The following is a 22,976-nucleotide window of genomic DNA, read 5'->3' as shown; positions in this document are numbered from 1 at the left end:
TTGTTCCCCCCCCATTAGGTTGTAGTTCCCCCCACATTAGGTGCAGTATAGTTCCCCCACAGACATACGGCCTCCAGCCATATACAGTGTATGGCTGGAGGCTGTATGCCTGTGTACTGCCCCACTTCAGTGCTCTGACCACCACTCCTCCGGTCCGGCTATAGCAGTAGGTCCTGGGACCGGAGGAGCGGTGGTCTGAGCACCGAAGCTGATATGCCGCTGGTCACTTACCATGCTGGCCAGCGAGCGTCTTCCACCTCCATGTTCTGCTCCTCCGCGTCTCTGTTGCTATGGGTGCATGCACGGAATGTCAGTGACGTCCCGGCGTGCGCTATCTCCCGGTGGCCGCTGAGAGTTGACGGGGGCATCCCTGTGTCCCGAAAACATATTTTGGGATACAGGATGTCCATGCCGCAAATATGTTCATTGTGGGCCACACGCGGGCCGCATGTTTGACACCCATGGCGTAGGGGATATACAGTGGGGATCAAAAGTTTGGGCACCCCAGGTAAAAATTTGTATTAATGTGCATAAAGAAGCCAAGGAAAGATGGAAAAATCCCCAAAAGGCATCAAATTACAGATCAGACATTCTTATAATATGTCAACAAAAGTTAGATTTTATTTCCATCATTTACACTTTCAAAATAACAGAAAACCCAAAAATGGCGTCTGCAAAAGTTTGGGCACCCAGCAGAGTTAATATCTTGTACTGCCCCCTTTGGCAAGTATCACCGCTTGTAAACACTTTTTGTAGCCAGCGAAGAGTTTTTCAATTCTTGTTTGAGGTATCTTTGCCCATTCTTACTTACAAAAGTCTTCCAGTTCTTTGAGATTTCTGGGCTGTTTGTCACTCACTGCTCTTTTAAGGTCTATCCGTACATTTTCAATTATGTTGAGGTCAAGAGAATGTGAAGGCCATGGCAAAACCTTCAGTTTACGCCTCTTGATGTAATCCCCCGTGGATTTTGGGGTGTGTTTAGAATCAGTATCCATTTGTAGAAGCCATCCTCTCTTTTAAGGGGTTATCAGGGAAAAAACTTTTTTTTATATATCAACTGGCTCCAGAAAGTTAAACAGATTTGTAAATTAGAAACTCCAAGAAGGAGAGAGCACACCAGGTAGCAAACCAAATAAGTGGAAAAGGCAAACATACGATACCGCGAGGTAACTGTTAGGAGCGTCCGGACTCACTTCAATATGTACTCAGCACCTGCGGGGTGCACACACTAGGTAAAGTATCAATATATGCAGAAACAAAGAGATAGTGTGCACTCACCGCTGGTAAGCTGCTACGGGCTCCGAGTCCGGGATCACCACGGCATGTATGGAGACGATAAGGGGCGCTCAGAGGCTACGCCGGCTGTTTCGGACGTAGGAACGTCCTTCCTCCGGCCGGAAGAAGGACGTTCCTACGTCCGAAACAGCCGGCGTAGCCTCTGAGCGCCCCTTATCGTCTCCATACATGCTGTGGTGATCCCGGACTCGGAGCCCGGAGCCCATAGCAGCTTACCAGCGATGAGTGCATACTATCTCTTTGTTTCTGCAGATTTGTAGATTACTTTCCTTTCAGTACTTATGAGCTTCTGACGTTGAGTTGTTCTTTTCTGTCTAGGTGCTCTCTGATGACACGTGTCTCGGGAACAGCCCAGTTTAGAAGCAAATCCCCATAGCAAACCTATTCTACTCTGTGCAGTTCCCGAGACAAGCAGAGATATCAGCAGAGAGCACTGTTGCCAGACAGAAAACAACAACTCAACTTCAGCAGTTGATAATTATTGAAAGGATTTAGATTTTTTAATAGAAGTTATTTGCAAATCTGTTTAACTTTCTGGAGCCAGTTGATATATATATATATATATATATATATATATACATTGTTTCCTGGAATACCCCTTTAACTTCTTCAGCTTTTTCACAGATGGCATCAAGTTAGCTTCCAAAATTTGCTGAAATTTTATTGAATCCATTTTTTCTTCTACTCGGGAGATGTTCCCTGTGCCACTTGCTGCAATACAACCCCAAAGCATGATTGATCCACCCCCATGCTTAACAGTTGGACGGAGGTTCTATTCATTAAATTCTGTTCCCCTTCTTCTCCAAACCTACCTTTGCTCATTCTGGCCATAAAGTTCAATTTTAACCTCATCGGTCCACAGAACTTGTTTCCAAAATGCATCAGGCTTGTCTATATGTTCATTTGCAAAGTTCAAACGCTGATTTTTGTGGTTAGGACGAAGAAGAGGTTTTCTTCTGAGGACTCTTCCATGAAGACCATATTTGTACGAGTATCTCTTTATAGTGGAATAGTGTACCACAACTCCAGTGTCTGCCAGATCTTTCTGGAGGGATTGTGCAGTCAAACGTGGGTTTTGAATGGTTTTTAACACAATCCTGCGAGCTGTTCTGTCTGATATTTTTCTTGGTCTTCCAGATCTTGCTTTAACTTCCACTGTTCCTGATGACTGCCATTTCTTAATTACATTCCGAACAGAGGATATTGACATCTGGAAACGTTTTGCTATCACCTTATAGCCTTCTCCAGCTTTGTGAGCGACAACTATTTTCAGTTTCAGATTTCTAGACAACTGCTTATAAGAACCCATGGTGCTGATTGTTGGGGCAAGGTCAGATGAGTCTGGGCATTTAAAACCTTTGAGATTGACATCACCTGGTCTTCCCAGAGGATGATTGAGAACAATCCATGACACTGGCAGGTCTCAGCTTTGCAAAGGGGGCAGTGCATGCTATAAATTCTGCAGGGTGCCCAAACTTTTGCAGATGCCATTTTTTTGTTTTCTGTTATTTCGAAAGTGTAAATGATGGAAATAAAATCTCATTTTTGTTAACATATTATAAGAATGTCTAATCTGTAATTTGATGCCTTTTGGAGATTTTTCCATCATTCCTTGGCTTCTTTATGCACATTAATACAAATTTTTACCTGGGGTGCCCAAAGTTTTGATCCCCACTGTACTTTAGAAGATGCGTGGTTACAGGATTAGACTTGTTAGCTTGAGGCCTCCTCAGATCACCTCACACTATCTCTTCATACTTTCTCAAAGACTGTACCTCAGCTTACTCTGGGGAGACTCCTCCCCCCCCCTTCTCTATATATGGGGCAATTTGGAAGATTCCCACTGGGGTAGACAGGTCACTTGATTTACTCATGCATAACTCCCAGATAACAGATTTTAAGGAAACAGTAACACAGAAAATTCCAGAACAATAACCATAGCATAACATTAGATTATATTGAGTCCTAAGTAGTGTGGTCCCAAGATGGTCACTGAAGGCAACATCTGCCACACAGGATGGGCAGGATACAGTATTCTGTACTGGGCCACCATATTTATACTGTCCGGGCACCATGGGGGCTTAGTAAATGCAACATGGCCCCAAAAAACTATTCCAGCCAAATTCTCTATCCAATAGCCAAATGGCACCCTTTCACTTCAGAGCCCTGCCGTATGCCCGCACAACACTTTACGCCCACATATGGGGTACTTTTATACTTGTGTCAAGCCCCTGTGGCGTGTAAATGCTCACTGCACCCCTTATTACATTCCTTGAGGAGTGAAGCTTCCAAAATGGAGTCACGTGTGTGTGTGTGTGTGTGGGGGGGGGGGGGTCAACTGTTTGGGTACCGTGGAGGCTTTGAAGTGTGACATGACCACCGAAAACTATTCCAGACAAATTCACTCTCCAACAGTCAAATGGTGCTCCTTCACTTCTAAGCCCTGCTTTGTGCCCACACAGCCTACGTATGGGGTACTTTCATACTTGGGAAAAATTGGGTACTGCATTTTGGGGGGCTTTATCACTTTATACCCCTTGTAAAAAGGAAAAATTTGGGACTATGACAACTTTTCACCTCCACTTTTATGCTATTCCTGTGTAACACCTAAAGGGTTAACAAACTTTCTGAATGTCTTTTTGAAAACTTTTTGGGGTGCATTTTTATTATAAGGGTCATTTGAGGGGGGAGTTTGAACATTAGGGCCCCTCAAATTCACTTCAACCTGAACTGGTCCCTGAAGATTTCTGATTTTGAAATTTTCATGGAAAAATTGCTGCTAAACTTTGAAGCCCTCTAATGTCTTCAAAAAGTGAAAGCCTATCAACTATATGATTCCAACATAAAGTAGACATATTGTATATGTGAATCTGTGTCATTTATTTGGTATGACCATTTCCCTTTTAAGCAGAGCATTTCAAATAAAATGAAAATATGCAAATTTTTTCATGACATTTTTGAATTTTTCACAATGAAATGATGCATGTATTAACAACATCCTATCTAAAAGTAGAATATGTCACGAGAAAACAATCTCTGAATCAGGATAAGTAAAAGCATCTGAGTTATTAATGCATAAAGTGACACCGGTCAGATTTGAAAAATTTGTTCAAAGAAAGAGTTCAGGGAAATCTGCTAGTCTGCCAATTCGCAAGTCCCAGATATTCACGTTATTGGTAATTGACCATGCAATAGTACATCTACATGAGCACTTTTTGCATTTATCTGATGACTTTCTTTCTATAACAGGAAGGGTTGAAGCTGCCAGTACTCCCCTCTGCAGTCAGAACCATCCACATCTCCTGGCTGTGATTCAAAAGAACCAGGTGGTGGAACACCGTCTCTTCTGGAACAGCCTTACTAAAAGCTGGTGAGATAAAAAAAAAAATGCTAAATTCAAGATTGGCAGGTGAAAGCTGTATGTAACGCATGGTGTGGGTTTCAAGGGGACATGGACAAAACTATTTTCTTAAATGGGGTTTACCATGAATAAATGGGGTTATTATAAATTGATGGTGTATATTATGTGGAAGCATATTTCTAATGTACAATCGTTTCTGAAAATACACTGAGAGATCTATATACTTACTAGGACTGCACGATATGGGGAAAATGTGTGATTGCGATTATGGGCCTAAATATTGCGATTTCAATATGCAATGCCATATAATAAATAAATGGTGAAATCCCACCATTTCATGTCCAATCTCCTCCATTTTACAACTATCCACCCATTTTATGCCCACCGTCCATTTCACATCTCCCCATCTAATTTCTATCTCCCCTGTCACATTCTCCCCTCATGGTCACATCTTCTCCCATCACATTTTCCCCCTATGTCACATTCTTCCCTCACTCGTCACATTCTTCCCTCCCTCGTCACATTCTCCCCCTCCCCCCCCCCCCCCCTCCAGAGCTCCTTACATGACAGTGGGCTCAGCCTATCAGCTGCCGAGGCGGAACATCGCTGCGGCCAGTGATAGGCTGACGGCTGTCCGACGTTCCCATCCCCAGCGTAAAGCCGTCGTCGGAAAATGCGTTAGTTTATTTTGTTTACCTTGTGTCAGCGCCGGCGGCCGCAACGAACAGCACGCGGAGGGCAGCGCTAGCGGGTGATGTGAGTATTTACCCCGATGGGGGCAGTGTTGGGATGATAATTAAGTGTGTGTGGGGGGGCGCAGAGCAGAACAGCGCAGCGCTGGGCTGATAATTGGGGGGGGCAGAACAGCGCAGCGCTGGGCTGATAATTAATTGGGGGGTGCAGAACAGCGCAGCGCTGGGCTGATAATTTTTTTTGGGGGGGGAGGAGGAGGAAATGCGTTATATACCGTGAAACCGCCGAAAGTTACAAAAATACCGTGATACACACATTTGGTCATACCGCCCAGCCCTAATTTCTGGTGTGTAAAGATTCAAAGGCCATTAACACTCCACTGGCCATTCTAGGAAAAGGAATTTTCAAAGCCGCTCGTTCACACCACCTTCACAGGTATTATTCCCTAAACATCAGCTTTTAGCTCCAGTTACAGAGTCTCAGAAACTGATTGGGATTTAAAGGGTTACTCCACTGGAAAACATTTTTTTTTTTAAATCAACTGGTGTCAGAAAGTTAAACAGATTTGTAAATTACTTCTATAAAAAAAATCTTAATCCTTCCAGTACTTATCCTTTCTGCCTTACTACAGTGCTCTCTGCTGACACCTCTGTCCATTTTAGGAACTGTCCAGAGCAGCAGAGGTTTTCTATGGGGATTTGTTCCTACTCTGGACAATTCCTAAAATGGACAGATGTGTCAGCAGAGAGCTCTGTGGTCAGACAGAAAGGAAATTCAAAAATAAAAGAACTTCCTGTGGAACATACAGCAGCTGATAAATGCTGGAAGGATTAAGATTTTTCAATAGAAGTCATTTGCAAATCTGTTTAACTTTCTGGCACCAAAAAAAAAAAAAAAAAAATGTTTTCCAGTGGAGTACCCCTTTAATGCCAAGCCAGAATTCTCCCCAGAAAGAAAGAGGAACCATCTGCTGACTGCGCTGCTTCGGTTGTCGCCCCTCGTCCATAGAGAGCAGGGTGTTGATTGATGGCCTTTGAATCTCCACACACCAGAAGTGGTGCCCCTTCTCAAGGAGGATACTTACCCATTTATACATTATTTTTACCGTGCACATTTCGTAGTATTAATCTGATTCTGTGAGGGAGATTTATCAAAACCTGTGTAGAGGAAACTTGGTGCAGTTTTCCAAAGCAACTTTTTTTTTTTTTTTTAACCCTTTAACCTGTTGGGGACGAAGGGTGCACCTGTACACCCTTCGCCCACTCCCTTCCTAGAACGCGGGGCCACGCCGTGGCCTTGCGTCATAGTGGGTCGGGCCCGGCTTCTAACAACGGTCAGGACCCGTGGCTAATAGCGCACGGCACTGATCACGGTGCCGCGCGCTATTAACTCTTTAGACGCAGCGCTCAAAGTTGATCACTGCGTCTAAAGTGAAACTAAACTGCTGCTGGTTAGCTCAGGGGGCTGTTTGGGATTGCCGCGGCAAAATCACAGCATCCCGAACACCTGTAGGACATGAGGAGGGTCCCCCTACCTGCCTCCTGGTGTCCGATCGCCGAATGACTGCTCAGTGCCTGAGATCAAGGCATGAGCAGTCAAGCGACAGAATCATTGATCTATGTTATCCAATGTAAAAGATCAGTGTGTGTGTCCCCTATAGGGGCTATAACATTGCAAAATAACAAGTTAATAAAGATTATTAAACCCCTTCCCTAATAAAAGATTGAATCACTCCCCTTTTCCCATTAAAAAAAAAAAAAAACAGTGTAAATAAAAATAAATGTATATGGTATCGCCGCGTGCGGAAATGTCAGAATTATAAAAATATATCATTAATTAAACCGCACGGTCAATGGCGTACGCGCAAAAAAAAATTCCAAAGTCCAAAATAGCGTATTTTTGGTCACTTTTTATATCATGAAAAAATTTATAAAAAGCGATCAAAAAGTCAGATCAATACAAGTGGTACCGCTACAAACTTCAGATTACGGCGCAGAAAATGAGCCCTAATACCGCCCCATACGCAAAAAAAGTTATAGGGGTCAGAAGATGACTTTTTTAAACGTGTACATTTTCCTGCATTTTCTCCAGAAGTACAACAAAATCAAACCTATATAAGTAGGGTATCATTTTAATCGTATGGACCTAACAGAATAAAGATAAGGTGTCATTTTGACAGAAAAATTTATTTTGTAGAAACCGAAGCCCCCAAAAGTTTTGACGCACAATGATTTTTTTTTCTTTCGTTTTGCCGTAGATTTATCATTTAGGTGTGAAGTTGAAAGGGTTATGATTATTAAAAGGTAAGAAGGAAAAGACGAAAGTGCAAAAACTGAAAAACCCTCCGTCCCCAAGGGGTTATGAATGCAGGGCATACCTCAGATGCTGAGCGTGCGTCATAGCGGGGATAGCCTCCGGGATCGGTTGCTAATGTCGGGCATCACTTATTGCGGTGATGCATGGCATTAACTCTATAACTTTGAGTGCAGCATCTAAAGTGTTAAAAAAATGAATCCCAGCTGTTTAGCGATGCTGTTCGGGACCACCGTGGTGAAATCACCGTGTACAGAACAGCTGAGAAGATGGCGAGAGGGCCCTTACCTGCCTCCTTGCCGTTGGACCGTCGCGCCTATACCCCAGTCAGCCATGGCCAGCTGGAGCATTGGAGCGCCGATAACTCTGTTCTGTGGAGCAGCATTGAACAGTATATGAAATTAGAAGATTGCATGTAATAGTCCCCTATGGAGACTAAATTTTTTTTAACCTTTTAAGGACGAGCAATCAACTCCCTATCACGCTGATCCATGCAAAGCTATGGCTTTGCAGGGATCAGGGTAAAAGATCAGTGTGTGCAGTGTTAAAGGTCCCTATGGGAGCTATAACACTGCAAAAAAAAAAGTGGAAAAAAAAGTTAAGGTCATTTAACCCCTTCCCTAATAAAAGTTTGAATCACCCCCCCTTTTTCCCATAAAAAAAACTGTGTAAATAAAAATAAACATATGTGGTATCGCCGCGTGTGGAAATGTCCGAACTATAAAAATATATTGTTAATGAAACTGCACGGTCATTGGCGTACGCGCAAAAAAAATTCCTACGTCCAAAATAGCGTATTTTTGGTCACTTTTTATATAATGAAAAAATGAATAAAAAGCGATCAAAAAGTCCGATCAATACAAAAATGGTACCGCTAAAAACGTCAGAACACGGCGCAAAAAATGAGTCTCATACCGGCCTGTATGCGGAAAAATAAAAAAGTTATAGGGGTCAGAAGATGACAATTTTAAACGTATCAATTTTCCTGCATGTAGTTATGATTTTTTTCAGAAGTAGGACAAAATCAAACCTATATAAGTAGGGTATCATTTTAACCGTATGGACCTACAGAATAAAGATAAGGTGTCATTTTTACAGAAAAATGCAATTCGTAGAAACGGAAGCCCCCAAAATTTACAAAATAATTTTTTTTCTTCAATTTTGTTGCACAATTTTTTTCCCCGTTTCGCCGTGGATTCTTTTTGTAAAATGACTAATGTCATATGGAATTTTATGTGCAAAATTGAAAGCGTTATGATTTTTAGAAGGTGATGAGGAAAAAATGAAAATACTAAAATGGAAAAACGCAGAGTCCTTAAGGGGTTAAAAAAAGTTAGTAAATGTAAATTTAACCCTTACGTTATAAAAGTTTAAATCACCTCCCTTTCCCATTAAAAAAAATTATGTAAACAAAAAAATAAACATGTGGTATCGCTGCATGCGTAAATGTCCAAACTATAAAAGTAGAATGTCAATGAAAAAAACACGGTCAGTGGCATATACGTTAAAAATGCCATCTAGAATTGCGTATTTTTGGTCACTTTGTATATAATCAAAACAAAAATGGTACAGATAAAACGTACAGCTCAAAATGCAAAAAACTAGCCCATACACATCTCTGTATGCGGAAAAATAAAAAAGGTTAAAGGGGTTTAGAAGAGAACAATTTTAAACATACAAATTTTTGTACAAAAAGATATATAGAGATATATTTTTTTTTTTACAGAAGTAAAACAAAATCAAACCTATTACAAAGTAAAATTGTCATGAATGGAGGGGGCATGACGTCACATCACGAATGCAGAAGCAGCAAGCTACTGTGTTCCGGACGCCGCCGCTGCCGGCCCGGAGATCACGGAGGTCCCCAGCAGAAGGACCCCCATGATCTAACATCTTATCCCCTATCCTTTGGATAGAGGATAAGATGTTTCCAACCTAATACCCCTTTAAGGGGTTAAAAAGGCCTCTGAAAAATTAAGCCATCTGATTGCAACACTCTTCCTCTACATAGAATTTGATAAATCTCCCCATATGTTACAGGAAGAAAGTGCGTGCTTGCAGAGTCATATTGCATGCATTAAGGAGAACTTGTGCATTCATTGAGCCTTCTCCATTAAAGTAAAGTGCCATATTTGCCCACTACACCAAGAAATAATAAAAAAGGTGGACAGCCGTGCTTTAGATTCAGACAACTAAAATAGCAGATGACTGAGTCACAGGCTTTCATGTTTTTTCTCTTATACTGGTAGGAGACATAAACACAAGATTTCGGCGACATATGATCAAAACTAATGACTCACGCAAAAATATGTAATTGATGTAAATCAAAATCATCCTAAGCAACAAATTACAAGAAAATCATGCCACAGGAAAAAAAACACCTATAGTGAATTATAAAATTTTGACTGTATTTTTCTCAAATCTTTCAGAAACTATCTTCTATATCCTGCATGTGGCCTATTGACAGGTCTGCTTGTACAATTCTGACTAAGTTTATGTTCACACAATGGAATTCCGCACAGAGATTGATATCAATGGGATCCTGTTGCACTGTTCACATGGCAGAAAATCTGGTGCGGAAATTCAAATTCCGATATGTCTATTCTTTCTGCGGAGTCTGCACAGAAATGCATTGCCGTCAATGTGACAGTGCATATTATAGTGGTCCTAGCACTGGTATGTTCCACCAGTGCTCCACTGTCGGGAAATTTTCTGTGTGGACCTTCCACCATGTGAACAAGCCTACGACAGACCTATTTTACTTAGAGGACCTATGGCCAACCCCCTAAAAATGAGATTGCATTATTAAATAGCATAGGGTGCCCTGATCACACAGCTTTTCATAGTATCTTGATCCACCCTTTCATTCCTGAAATATGTGGGTTTACAGCTTGTCTGCCAATTCAAGGAATCAGTCAGATGAGTGTGAACTTAACGTCTTAAGGACGCAGGGCGTACCTGTACACCCTGCGCCCAGTTCCGGTATATAACGCAGGGTCACGCTGTAGTCGGGACCCTGGGCTAATAGCATGCGGCACCGATCGTTGTGCCGCGTGCTATTAACCCTTTAGACGTGACATTCAAAGTTGATCGCCGCACCTTAAGTAACAAAAATACACTCCCAGCAGCTCAGTCGGCTGATCGGGACCATCGCGGTGAAATCACGATGTCCTGATCAGCTAGAATGCGAGCGTAGGGTGCCTTACCTGCCTCCGTTGCGTCCTATCGGCGATTGATTGCTCCAAGCCTGAAATCCAGGCTTGAGCAATCGACCGCCGATAACACTGATCATTGCCGTGTTAATGCACGGCAATGATCTGTGTAGCAGATCAGTGTGTGCAGTGCTATAGCCACTAGAGGGGGCTAGAACACTGCAAAAAAAAAAGTGTGAAAAAAAGTTATTAAAGATCATTTAACCCCTTCCCTAATAAAAGAATCGCCCCCCTTTTCCCATTTAAAAAAACAAAAACTGTGTAAATAAAAATAAACATGTGGTATTACCGCGTGCGGAAATGTCCGAACTATAAAAAATATCATTAATTAAACCACACGGTCAATGGCGTACGCGCAAAAAAATTCCAAAGTCCAAAATAGTGTATTTTTGGTCACCTGTTTTATCATGAAAAAATTAATAAAAAGCGATCAAAAAGTCCAATACAAAAATGGTACCGATAAAAACTTCAGATCACGGCGCAAAAAATTAGCCCTCAGAAATAATACAAAATCAAACCTATATAAGTAGGGTATCTTTTTAACCATATGGACCTACAGAATAAAGAAAAGGTGTAATTTTTACCGAAAAATACACTGCGTAGAAACGGAAGCCCCCAAAAGTTACAAAATGGCATTTTTTCTTCAATTTTGTCACACAATGATTTTTTTTTCCATTTCGCCGTGGATATTTTGGTAAAATGACTAATGTCACTGCAAAGTAGAATTGGTGGCACAAAAAATAAGCCATAATATGGAATTTTAGGTGCAAAATTTAAAGCGTTATGATTTTTAGAAGGTGATGAGGAAAAAATGAAAATAAAACTGAAAAACCCTGAGTCCTTAAGGGGTTAATTTTTGAAACAATCATAGAGTGGGAATGTTTTACATTAGGGATGTGTGTTCCAAATACACACAACCTGGCTGTATAATCCCACCCATCACCTGGCACTCCCCTAATTAAAATTAAGTTCAAGTCCATCTTACTGATTCTCGGGATTGTCAAACAAACTATAAACCTACATATGTCGAGTCTAGGAGGACGTATCCGAATACTGTAAAAGGTGTTTGATCAGGGCATCCTAAGCTATTTAATGATGGTAAAATTAATTTTTTTGGGGAGTAGTGACGAGCGGTAGGGACCATATTTGAATTCACAATATTGTGCGAATATATGGACGAATCCTACGTTCGCGAAATTCAAATATACGCTATGTTCGTTCTCTTTTTTTTTTTTTTTTTTCCATGAGAAAATGCGAAGGCACAATCATATCTTTCACCTAAAAGAAGGGAGGGATCAGTGTCCTCTGACAGGAAGTGCCGATATTCGCGAATATTTGCATGTATTGGCATATTCACAAAAAAAAAATTCATCATTACGTATATATATATCCTATAGTCTAAATATTCGCGAAATCACAAAGTGCTGATATTTGCGGTAAAAATTAGCATTTCAAATATTCGCGCTCAACACTACTGTTGTAGAGAATTGATAATTCTGATTACACTCTTTTGGCATATGCCTATAGAAATACCAGGGTACAAGACTCTATGGGGGAGATTTATCAAGACATGTGCAGAGGAAAAGTTGCCCAGTTGCCCATAGCAACCAATCAGATCGCTTCTTTCATTTTGCAGAGGCCTTGTTAAAAATGAAAGAAGCTATCTGATTGGTAACTATGGGCAACTCAGCAACTTTTCCTCTGGACAGGTTATGATAAATCTCCCCCTATATGTTTGAATATTTGTTCTTGCTATCAGATTGTATCCTAATGTAACCAATAAAAGTGGTGTAAAAGGTCCTTACAGGTACAAAGCCTGGAGGTCCTAAAGGTTGCATTATAATCTAAGTCCTCATTGACACAAAATTGTTATATAGTATATTGACATTGATGTGGATGGTGACTTGGATTCATGTGGTTATGACAATGGGGAATTTCCATTGCAAAAGGAAGCATTTCTTTCTATTTATACATGCTGACTGTGAGTAGAACCTCAGCGGAGAGGACTTGCACCCAGCTGTTTAAAAATTGTGTTGGGTGGATCTCCTGGCTAAAGATGAGAAATGTCTTATTATGGCAGATATGCAATAATACTTATGTTCACAGCGTATATACAGTGATCCCTCAACTTACAATGGCCTCAACATACAATGGTCTTTTCTGGACCATTGTAACTTGAAACCACACTCAATATACAATGATTTGAACAGTCCAGATCTGTGAAACGCGTCACAACTGGAGGAACTGACCAATCAGAATGGGCATTCACTGGTAAAACCCCTGTATTAGCGTGTGCACTGTAGTACTGAAGCGCATGCACTGAATTCCTGTCTGGTAGCGTCCCCTACAGTACAGGGTGGTATTATATGTTCAGTACTACTCTTCACCTATGTCACAGTTAGCAGCTCCTTTGGACACCAAGTAAGGGCGGCTCCATTTTACTTTTTTAGGAAATTGCGTGTACTGTACAGGACCCTGAAGAAACTCCTGTCGTCTACATAGACCAGTGTTTCCCAACCAGGGTGCCTCCAGCTGTTGCAAAACTACAGCTCCCAGCATGCCCGGACAGCCTTCGGCTGTCCGGGTATGCTAGGTGTTGTAGTTTGGCAAAAGCTGGAGGCACCCTGGTTGGGAAACACTGACACAGACAGTGATTTACAGCTCCCAGCAGCTCTTTCTTACTTTTATATGTACGATCTTGCTTTATCTATATTAATTATCTACTTATTTTTCTTTAATCCTCACTTTTTCCTATTTTTGGATGACATTTTGGGGCTTCAGAACCAATTACCAGGTTTCCATAGAGTTATGGACTCAACGTACAATGGTTTCAACATACAATGGTTGTCCTGGAACCAATTAATTTTGTAACTTGAGGGACCACTGTATGTGTATTGGTATATGATGATAATTGATAAGGTAATGTGCAATGTTTCCTCAGGAGTGAGTATGTGAAAGTACTTTTCAAGAGTGTGAAGTCGGTCCCCTTCCATTTGCATCCTTTGGAGGATGGTGATGAATCGGTGCTTGTATGTGATCCGCTGAATGCAACTCATCTGACTTTGGAAACTGTTTATGAGCAGTTTAACTATGCCCATCTGAGCCTTGGCGATCTCTTGGGACATTACCTGAGTGGAGAAAAGCCCACAGGCTTGTTAGAAACCGAGGAGATTCTTCCCGTGGGAGCTGTACTGACTGGACTAGGAAAACTTGTATTACAGCAGGATGGGCTCATTACTCTACAACCTCCCCAAAATGGATGTAAGTATGTTTTATCTCTTTCAGGATATGAGGATATATTAAAAGAACAAGAATCCATAGCGTCCCTTTGGAAAGAAGGGTCATTGCTCTGTGGAGCTCTGGGGGCTCTTGTCCTCTGCATCGCTTTATATCGGGCCTATCGAAGACATAAAAAGGAAACCAGTAGACAGGAATGTATCGATGAAGTGCAAACAGACTGTAACTTGTCTTGTGATGAGACGTCTTCTGAAAAGCTATGTATAATCTGCATTTCAAGGCTACGGGACTGTGTGATACTGCCTTGTGGACATGTATGCTGCTGTTTTCTGTGCTATCAGGCTCTACCAAATCACCGGTGCCCCATTTGTAGATGCTGTATACAAAGAGTAGTTCCTCTGTACTAGAATGCAAGGTGTATTTGCCTAAGAGTCTGAAAAGATGAGCCACTTATTTCTGGAAATGAGACTCAAAAGGTATCCAAGGCTAAAGAAATGTTCTTTGGTGTAGATAATTGTAAATATAATAAAATGCTTTCTGTACCTAATTTTCGTAGAGTAACCCCTTTTAAATGGGTACTTCGATGGGAAAAAAATGTTTTCAAATCAACTGATCCCAGAAAGTTAAACAGAATTGAAAAAAAATCTTAATCCTTCCAGTACTTATCAGCTCCTGTGTGCTCCACAGGAAGTTGAGTACTTCTTTTTAGTCTAACCACAGTGTTATCTGCTGACACCTCTGTCCAAGTCAGGAACTGTCTGGAGCAGGAGAGGTTTGCTATGGGGATTTGCTTCTACTCTGGACAGTTGTGTCAGATGTGTCAGCAGAGAGCACTGTGGTCAGACTGAAAAGAACAACTCAACTTCCTCTGGAGTATACAGCAGCTGATAAGTAATGGAAGGGTTAATATTTTGTAATAACAGGGATTTACAAATCTGTTGAATTAAAAATATAAAAAAAAGTTTTCCACCTGAGTACCCCTTTAAAGGGGTACTCCACTGGAAAACATTTTCTTTTAAATCAACTGGTGTCAGAAAGTTAAACAGAAATTTTAAATTACTTCTATTAAAAAATCTTAACCCTTCCAGTACTTTTCAGCTTCTTTATACTTCAGAGGAAGTTCTTTTCTTTTTGAATTTCCTTTCTGTCTGACCACAGTGCTCTCTGCTGACACCTCTGTCTATATTAGGAACTGTCCAGAGTAGGAGGAAATCCCCATTGCAAACATCTCCTGCTCTGGACCGCAGAGAGCACTGTGGTCAGACAGAAAGGAAATTCTAAAAGAAAAGAATTTCCTCTGTAGTATATATCAGCTGATTAGTACTGGGAGAGCTCTTATTTTTCCATCCACATACCTATATGGAGGTTTGTTTTTGCACAACCAATTGTATTTTGTTATGACACTATCCACTTAACCATAAAATGTATGGCACAACAAATATATATATAATTTGTGGAGGAAAAGTAAACCACAATTTTGCTATTGTGGATTTTGTTTTTACGCAGTGCACTTTATGGTAAAACCGACGTTCTCTGTTAAATAATACCCATGTTTACATGCTTTTTTATTATTATAATTCTTTTTTTTAATGGTTTTTCTTAACAAAATTAGTATGTTTGAAATTGGCCTATTCGGACATCCTATAACTTTTTTTTTTTTGTAAATAATTTTTATTGAAATGTTTGTAAATGTATATTAAGAACATATAGCATCGTAAGATGCAACAAGACTGCTTGCACATACAGAGCATAGTAAAGCAATTATCAATTGAAAGCAGTAAAGAACTGTCAACCAGAACTTACAGTGGTACATAATCTTTTAGGTTTACACGAGTAAACATCTCTCAAATCCGGAATGGCCTACATTACAGTAACAATATCTAATAAACAATTATTCATGTACTCAGTGATATGGTGTAGTAAATGAACTAGGAGCAAGTACGGATGTGAGTGAACGGATTACTAGAGTGACGTAAATGAGTGGGGATGAGAGTTTGACGCTAAGAGTCTTATATCAGTTAAAGGGGTACTCCGGTGGAAAACTTTTTTTTTTTTTTTTTCTAAATCAACTGGTGCCAGAAAGTTAAACAGATTTGTAAATTACTTCTGTTAAAAAATCTTAATCCTTCCAGGACTTATTAGCTGCTGAATACTACAGAAGGAATTCTTTTCTTTTTGGAACACAGAGCTCTCTGCTGAATCACGAGCACAGTGCTCTTTGCTGACATCTCTGTCCATTTTAAGAACTGTAGAAATATATATATTAGGGCTCAGGGTTTGAGACAACTGGACAAGTTGTGTTTCAAGTAATAATTACATTTATTGATTGTATATAATGTGACAATTGAATATTAGATAAAATGTAAATAGCAGCAACTGCGTCTCACAGGGCCCTTGTGTAGGCGCAGCACCAACTATTAAGAACTATAGCTTATGTATAGTACAGTATATAAAATATAAAAATATACTTGTAAAAAATTATAAAAGATGTAAAATAAGAATATAGAGACCACCATAAACATATATATATAGAGAGGGATTTGGGTGGGAGAGTCTTAGTCCATCCTCTATGGTAAATAATCTCCTCTCATAAAAAAGTCCTGCTCATATAGACCGATTCTGGTATTGTGGTAACCAATGGCAACCATAAAGTTAGTAACCCGTAGCAACCGTTCAGATGAGTCCGGCTATTTAAGCACTTCAACGTTTAAGTAGAAGATAAACTTGATATTTGTAGACAATATTCAACATGAACTATACATAGCACTGAACAGGATTAGTAATCGAGTGTTTGCTTTAAATAGTCCCCTATGGGGACTATTAAAGTGTAAAAATAAAAGTAAAAAAAAATGTGAAAAACCCCCTCCCCCAATAAAAACGTAAATTGTCCAATTTTCCCTATTTTACCCCCAAAAAGTGTAAAAAAATGTATTTTATATACATATTTGGTATCGCCACGTGCGTAAATATCCGAACTATTAAAATAAAATGTAAATGATCCCGTACGGTGAACGGCGTGAACGTAAAAAAAAAAGTCCAAAATAGCTGCTTTTTTATAACATTTTATTCCAAAAAATTTTTATAAAAAATGTAATAAGTTTTGTATAAGGAAATATGGTGTTAATAAAAATTACAGATCACGGCGCAAAAAATGAACCCTCATACCACCGCTTATACGGAAAAATGAAAAAGTTATAGGTCTTCAAAATAGGGGGATTTTAAACATACTAATTTGGTTAAAAAGTTAGCGATTTTTTATAAGCGCAACATTAATGGAAAAGTATATTATCATGGGTATCATTTTAATCGTATTGACCCAGAGAATAATAAACATGTCATTTTTACCATGAATTGTACGGCGTGAAAACAAAACCTTCCAAAATTAGCAAAATTGCGGTTTTCTTTTTAATTTCCCCACATAAATTGTATTGTTTTGGTTGCGCCATACATTTTATGGTAAAGTGAGTGATGGCATTACACCGAACAACTGGTCGCGCAAAAAACAAGCCCTCATACTAGTCTGTGGATGAAAATATAAGAGTTATGATTTTTTGGAGGGGAGGAGGAAAAACGAAAACGTAAAAATAAAATTGTCTGAGTCCTTAAGGTCCAAATGGGCTGAGTCCTTAAGGGGTTAACAATGGTAGCAAGAAGTCATATGTCTATACAATGGGGGGATAATTTTCAACATATCCAACGATTCTTGAAGGCTTTAACCCCTTGGGGACGGAGCCCATTATAACCCTAAGGACAGGAGCATTTTTTTGCAAATCTGACCACTATAACTTTAAGCATTAATAACTCTGGGATGCTTTTACTTATAAATTTGATTCCGAGAGAGTTTTTTCGTGACATATTCTTCTTTATGGTAGTGGTAAATTTTTGTCGATACTTGCATCATTTCTTGGTGAAAAATTCCAAAATTTTATGAAAAATTTGAAAATTTTGCATTTTTCTAACTTTGAAGCTCTCTGCTTGTAAGGAAAATAGACATTCCAAATAAATTATATATTGATTCACAAATACAATATGTCTACTTTATATTTGCATCATAAAGTTGACATGTTTTTACTTTTGGAAGACATCAGAGGGCTTCAAAGTTCAGCAGCAATTTTCCAATTTTTCACAAAATTTTCAAAATCGGAATTTTTCAGGGACCAGTTCAGGTTTGAAGTGGATTTCAAGGGCCTTCCTATTAGAAATACCCCACAAATGACCCAATTATAAAAACTGCACCCCTCAAAGTATCCAAAATGACATTCAGTAAGTTTGTTAACCCTTTAGGTGTTTCACAGGAATAGCAGCAAAGTGAAGGAGAAAATTCAAAATCTTCATTTTTTACACTTGCATGTTCTTGTAGACCCAGTTTATGAATATTTACAAGTGGTAATAGGAGAAAAAGCCTCCAAAAATTTGTAACCCAGTTTCTCTCGAGTAAGGAAATACCTCATATGTGTATGTCAAGTGTTCGGCGGGCGCAGTAGAGGGCTCAGAAGGGAAGGAGCAACGATGGGATTTTGGAGAGTGAATTTTGCTGAAATGGTTTTTGGGGGGCATGTCACATTTAGGAAGCCCCTATGGTGCCAGAACAGCAGAAAACCCCACATGGCATACTATTTTGGAAACTACACCCCTCAAGGCACGTAACAAGGGGTCCAGTGAGCCTTAACACCACGCAGGTGTTTGACGACTTTTCGTTAAAATCGGATGTATAAATGAAAAAAGAAATGTTTTCACTAAAGTGCAGTTTCTTCCCCAAATTTACAATTTTTACAAAGGGTTATGGGAGAGAATGCCCCCCAAAATTTGTAACCCCATCTCTTCTGAGTATGGAAATACCCCATGTTAGGACGTAAAATGCTCTGCGGCCGATGCTCAGAAGAGGAGGAGTGCCATGGAGCTTTTGGAAACAGAATTCCTTTGGAATGGTAGTCAGGGGCCATGTGCGTTTACAAAGCCCCCTGTGGTGCCAGAACAGTGGACCCCCCCACATGTGACCCCATTTTGGAAACTACACCCCTCACAGAATTTAATAAGGGGTGCAGTGAGTATTTACACCCCACTGGCGTTTGACAGATCTTTGGAACAGTGGACTGTGCAAATGAAAAATGAAATTTTTCATTTTCACGGACCACTGTTCCAAAAATCTGTCAGACATGTGGGGCGTAACTGCTCACTGTACCCCTTATTACATTACACGAGGGGTATAGTTTCCAAAATGGGGTCACATGTGTGTGGGGGGGGGGGGGGTGTCCATTGTTCTGGCACTATGGGGGCTTTGTAAACTCATGTGGCCTTCAATTCCGGACACATTTTCTATTCAAAATCCCAATGGCGCTCCTTCTTTTCTGAGCATTGTAGTGCGCCCGCCGAGCACTTTACATCCACACATGGGGTATGTTCTTACTCAGAGGAAATGGGGTTACAAATTTTGGGGGGCTTTTTTCCTATTTTCCCTTGTGAAAATGAAAATTGTAGGGTAACACCAGCATTTTAGTGAAAACATTATTATTTTTTTCATTTTCCCATCCAAATTTAATGAAAATTCGTCAAACATCGGTGGGGTGTTCAGGCTCACTATACCCCTTGTTACGTTCCGTGGGGGGTGTAGTTTCCAAAATGGGGTCACATGTGGGCATCTATGTTTTTGCGTTTGTCAGAACCGCTGTAAAATCAGCCACCCCTGTGCAAATCCCCAATTTAGGCCTCAAATGTACATGGTGCGCTCTCACTCCTGAGCCTTGTTGTGCATCTCAGGAGAAATTGCGTTACTAATTTTGGGGGGCTTTTTTTCCTTTTACTGCTTGTGAAAATAAAAAGTATGGGGCAACACCAGCATGTTAGTGTAAACATTATTATTTTTTTTTACACTAACATGCTGGTGTAACCCCCCAACTTTTCCTTTTCATAAGGGGTAAACGGAGAAAAAGCCCCACAAAATTTGTAGTGCAATTTCTCCTGATTACGGAGATACCCCATATGTGGCCCTAAACTGTTTCCTTGAAATACGACAGGGCTCTGAAGTGAGAGAGCGCCATGCGCATTTGAGGACTAAATTAGGAATTGCATAGGGGTGGACATAGGGTGTTCTACTCCATTGATTCTATTAGGTAAGTTCTTCTGACTGAGGTAAGTACTTCCCCCCCCCCCCCCCCCCCTTTTTCTCCTCAGGTGCGGACTGGCAACCTCTGGAGACCCCCTGTTTTTGGCCCACTTTTTCAGTTCATGAGACTGGCTTACTGAGGATGGACTTTTATTGTCTTTTATTCTGGGGGAGCAGTGACATCTGAGGGGGCATGTACTTTGTTTTTCACTGTGTGTGTGTTACTGTGAGCTGAGCCTGGCAATTATAGACCGGTAAGTCTAACGTGCATTGTGGGTAAATTGTTTGAAGGACTTATAAGGGATTACATACAGGAATACATAGGGGATAATTGTATTATAAGTGATAGCCAGCATGGTTTTACTAAGGATAGAAGTTGTCAAACCAATCTAATTTGCTTTTATGAAGAGGTGAGTAGAAGCCTTGACAGAGGAATGGCTGTGGATATAGTGTTTCTGGATTTTGCTAAAGCGTTTGATACTGTCCCTCATAGATGTCTGACAGGTAAGTTAAGGTCTTTGGGCTTGGAAACTTTAGTTTGTAACTGGATTGAACACTGGCTCATGGATCGTACCCAGAGAGTGGTGGTCAATGATTCGTACTATGATTGGTCCCCGGTAATTAGCGGTGTACCCCAAGGTTCAGTATTGGGCCCGCTGTTGTTTAATTTATTTATCAATGATATAGAGGATGGTATTAACAGCTCTGTTTCTATCTTTGCAGATGACACCAAGCTTTGTAGCACGGTACAGTCTATAGAGGATGTGCATAAGTTACAAGATGACTTGGATAGACTAAGTGTCTGAGCATCCACTTGGCAAATAAGGGTTAATGTGGATAAATGTAAAGTTATGCATTTGGGTACTAAGAACATGCATGCATCGTATGTCTTAGGGGGGATTAAACTGTCAGAGTCACTGGTAGAGAAGGATCTGGGTGTACTTGTAGATCACAGACTACAGAATAGCATGCAATGTCAGGCTGCTGCTTCCAAAGCCGGCAGGATATTGTCATGTATAAAAAGAGGCATGGACTCGAGGGACAGGGACATAATACTCCCCCTTTATAAATCATTGGTACGGCCTTACCTGGAATATGCTGTTCAGTTTTGGTCGCCTGTTCACAAAAGGGACACTGCGGAGTTGGAAAGGGTGCAGAGACGCGCGACTAAACTAATATGGGGCATGGAACATCTTAGCTATGAGGAGCGATTAAAGGAGTTACAATTGTTTAGTCTTGAGAAGAGACGTTTAAGGGGGGATATGATAAACTTACATAAGTATATAAATGGCACTTACAAAAAATATGGAGAAAAACTGTTCCAGGTTAAACCCCCCCAAAGGACGAGGGGGCACTTCCTCCGTCTGGAGAAGAAAAGGTTTAGTCTAAAGGGGCGACACGCCTTCTTTACCGTGAGGACTGTGAATTTATGGAACGGTCTACCTCAGGAACTGGTCACAGTAGGAACAATTAACAGCTTTAAAACAGGATTAGATACATTTATGGAACAAAATAACATTAATGCTTATGCAGAATTATAAAACTACATCCCTTATCCCCTTACACCCTTCACTTCAATTCCCTGGTTGGACTTGATGGACGTATGTCTTTTTTCAACCATACTAACTATGTAACTATGCGGCTGACAGCCGCGGCGCTGGTACGGGCCGGACGCTCTCCGCGCCGGCTTACTTTCGCTTCTCCGGCAGCGCCTTATATGCGGCTGACAGCCACGGCGCTGGTATGGGCCGGGCGCTCTCAGCGCCATCTTACTTTTGTTTTCTCCGGCAGTGTCTGCCGGCGTATTGGCCGCCCGCTCTGTTCCCCCGAGCGCATATGCGACTGACATGTGCGCTCGGGACAAGGAGCAGGCGCCATTACAGCTCCTTCTTGGCCTGTTTTTAGCTCCGCCCACAGGGCTGTCGGAGCTCTTCTGAGGTGCACAACAGCCTCCAATCAGCGCCGTGGGCGCGATTTTCAGTCAGAAGGGGGCCAATTAGTTAGTGCCTCTTCTGCAGGCACGCCCCCCTCTACTATTGGCTGGCCTGTTTCTCACACTAGCTGCACGGAGCCGTTCTCCTCACTGCAGCTGCCAGGGGACACAGACTAGGGTGAGAAAGTTCCTGTCTTTTTTCTCATAATGTCCGTACCCAGAGCTGTTCCTCCCTCTAAACAGAAACCTGGAACGTCAGTGACTTATTTTGTCTGTCATCACTGTAGTACCAAAATGCCTGGCTCTACCGAGCCCACTTGCCCTGTCTGCTCCACTGCTCCCCCAAACCCCCTGGTACCCCCTGATGCCCTTTCGGTTCCGGTGGGTTCAGCCGCTCCACCAGCCTGGGTTTGTTCCCTGACCCAGTATATGGCTGACTTGACCCAAGTCTCCCGTTCGGTGGCTGAGGCCTCCCGGGCCTGCTCCTCGTTTCCACATACTTCACGCTCTCACAAGCGTACTAGGGGTGCCTCGTCTGACTCTTCCATTGAGTCTTCAGATAGACGTGAGCGTTCCCCTCGTGGGTCCCGCCCCCCCCCTGTCATCTGGGCACAAACGTCGCTCCTCCAGAGGACGTTCTCGGAATCGCCGCTCTGCTACGCCAGAGCCGTGTACCCGGTCAGGGTCGCCCCCCTCCAGGACTGCCTCTACTCGTTCACATTCTCCTGGTGAACTGGTGGACGAGGCTTCCGAGCCAGCATCTGACTCAGAGGACCGCTCGGACTCAATTGCAACGGTGAACTCATTGGTGACAGCCATAAGAGACAC

The 22,976-nt window shown here is 41.3% G+C and overlaps 1 protein-coding gene across 3 annotated transcripts in view; it reads left to right on the top strand.

Annotated features, from left to right (window-relative positions):
• LOC130361935 (mitochondrial ubiquitin ligase activator of nfkb 1-A-like) overlaps window positions 1–20,441 on the top strand; it is a 41,209-nt gene extending 20,768 nt beyond the window's left edge. For 2 of the 3 annotated variants that reach the window (XM_056565649.1, XM_056565648.1), the window contains 2 exons: window positions 4,546–4,666; window positions 13,817–16,006. In XM_056565649.1, coding sequence (XP_056421624.1) covers window positions 4,546–4,666; window positions 13,817–14,519 — 824 coding nt within the window. In that variant the 3' untranslated portion in view covers window positions 14,520–16,006. Of the gene's footprint in view, window positions 1–4,545; window positions 4,667–13,816; window positions 16,007–20,283 lie in introns of those variants that run through there. The other variant, XM_056565650.1, reaches the window with a different exon arrangement.
• Window positions 20,442–22,976: the final 2,535 nt, after the last annotated feature.

This window comes from Hyla sarda, chromosome 3, assembly GCF_029499605.1.
Source record: "Hyla sarda isolate aHylSar1 chromosome 3, aHylSar1.hap1, whole genome shotgun sequence".
NCBI classification, from domain to species: domain Eukaryota; kingdom Metazoa; phylum Chordata; class Amphibia; order Anura; family Hylidae; genus Hyla; species Hyla sarda.
This window is presented reverse-complemented; position numbering and strand designations above follow the sequence as displayed.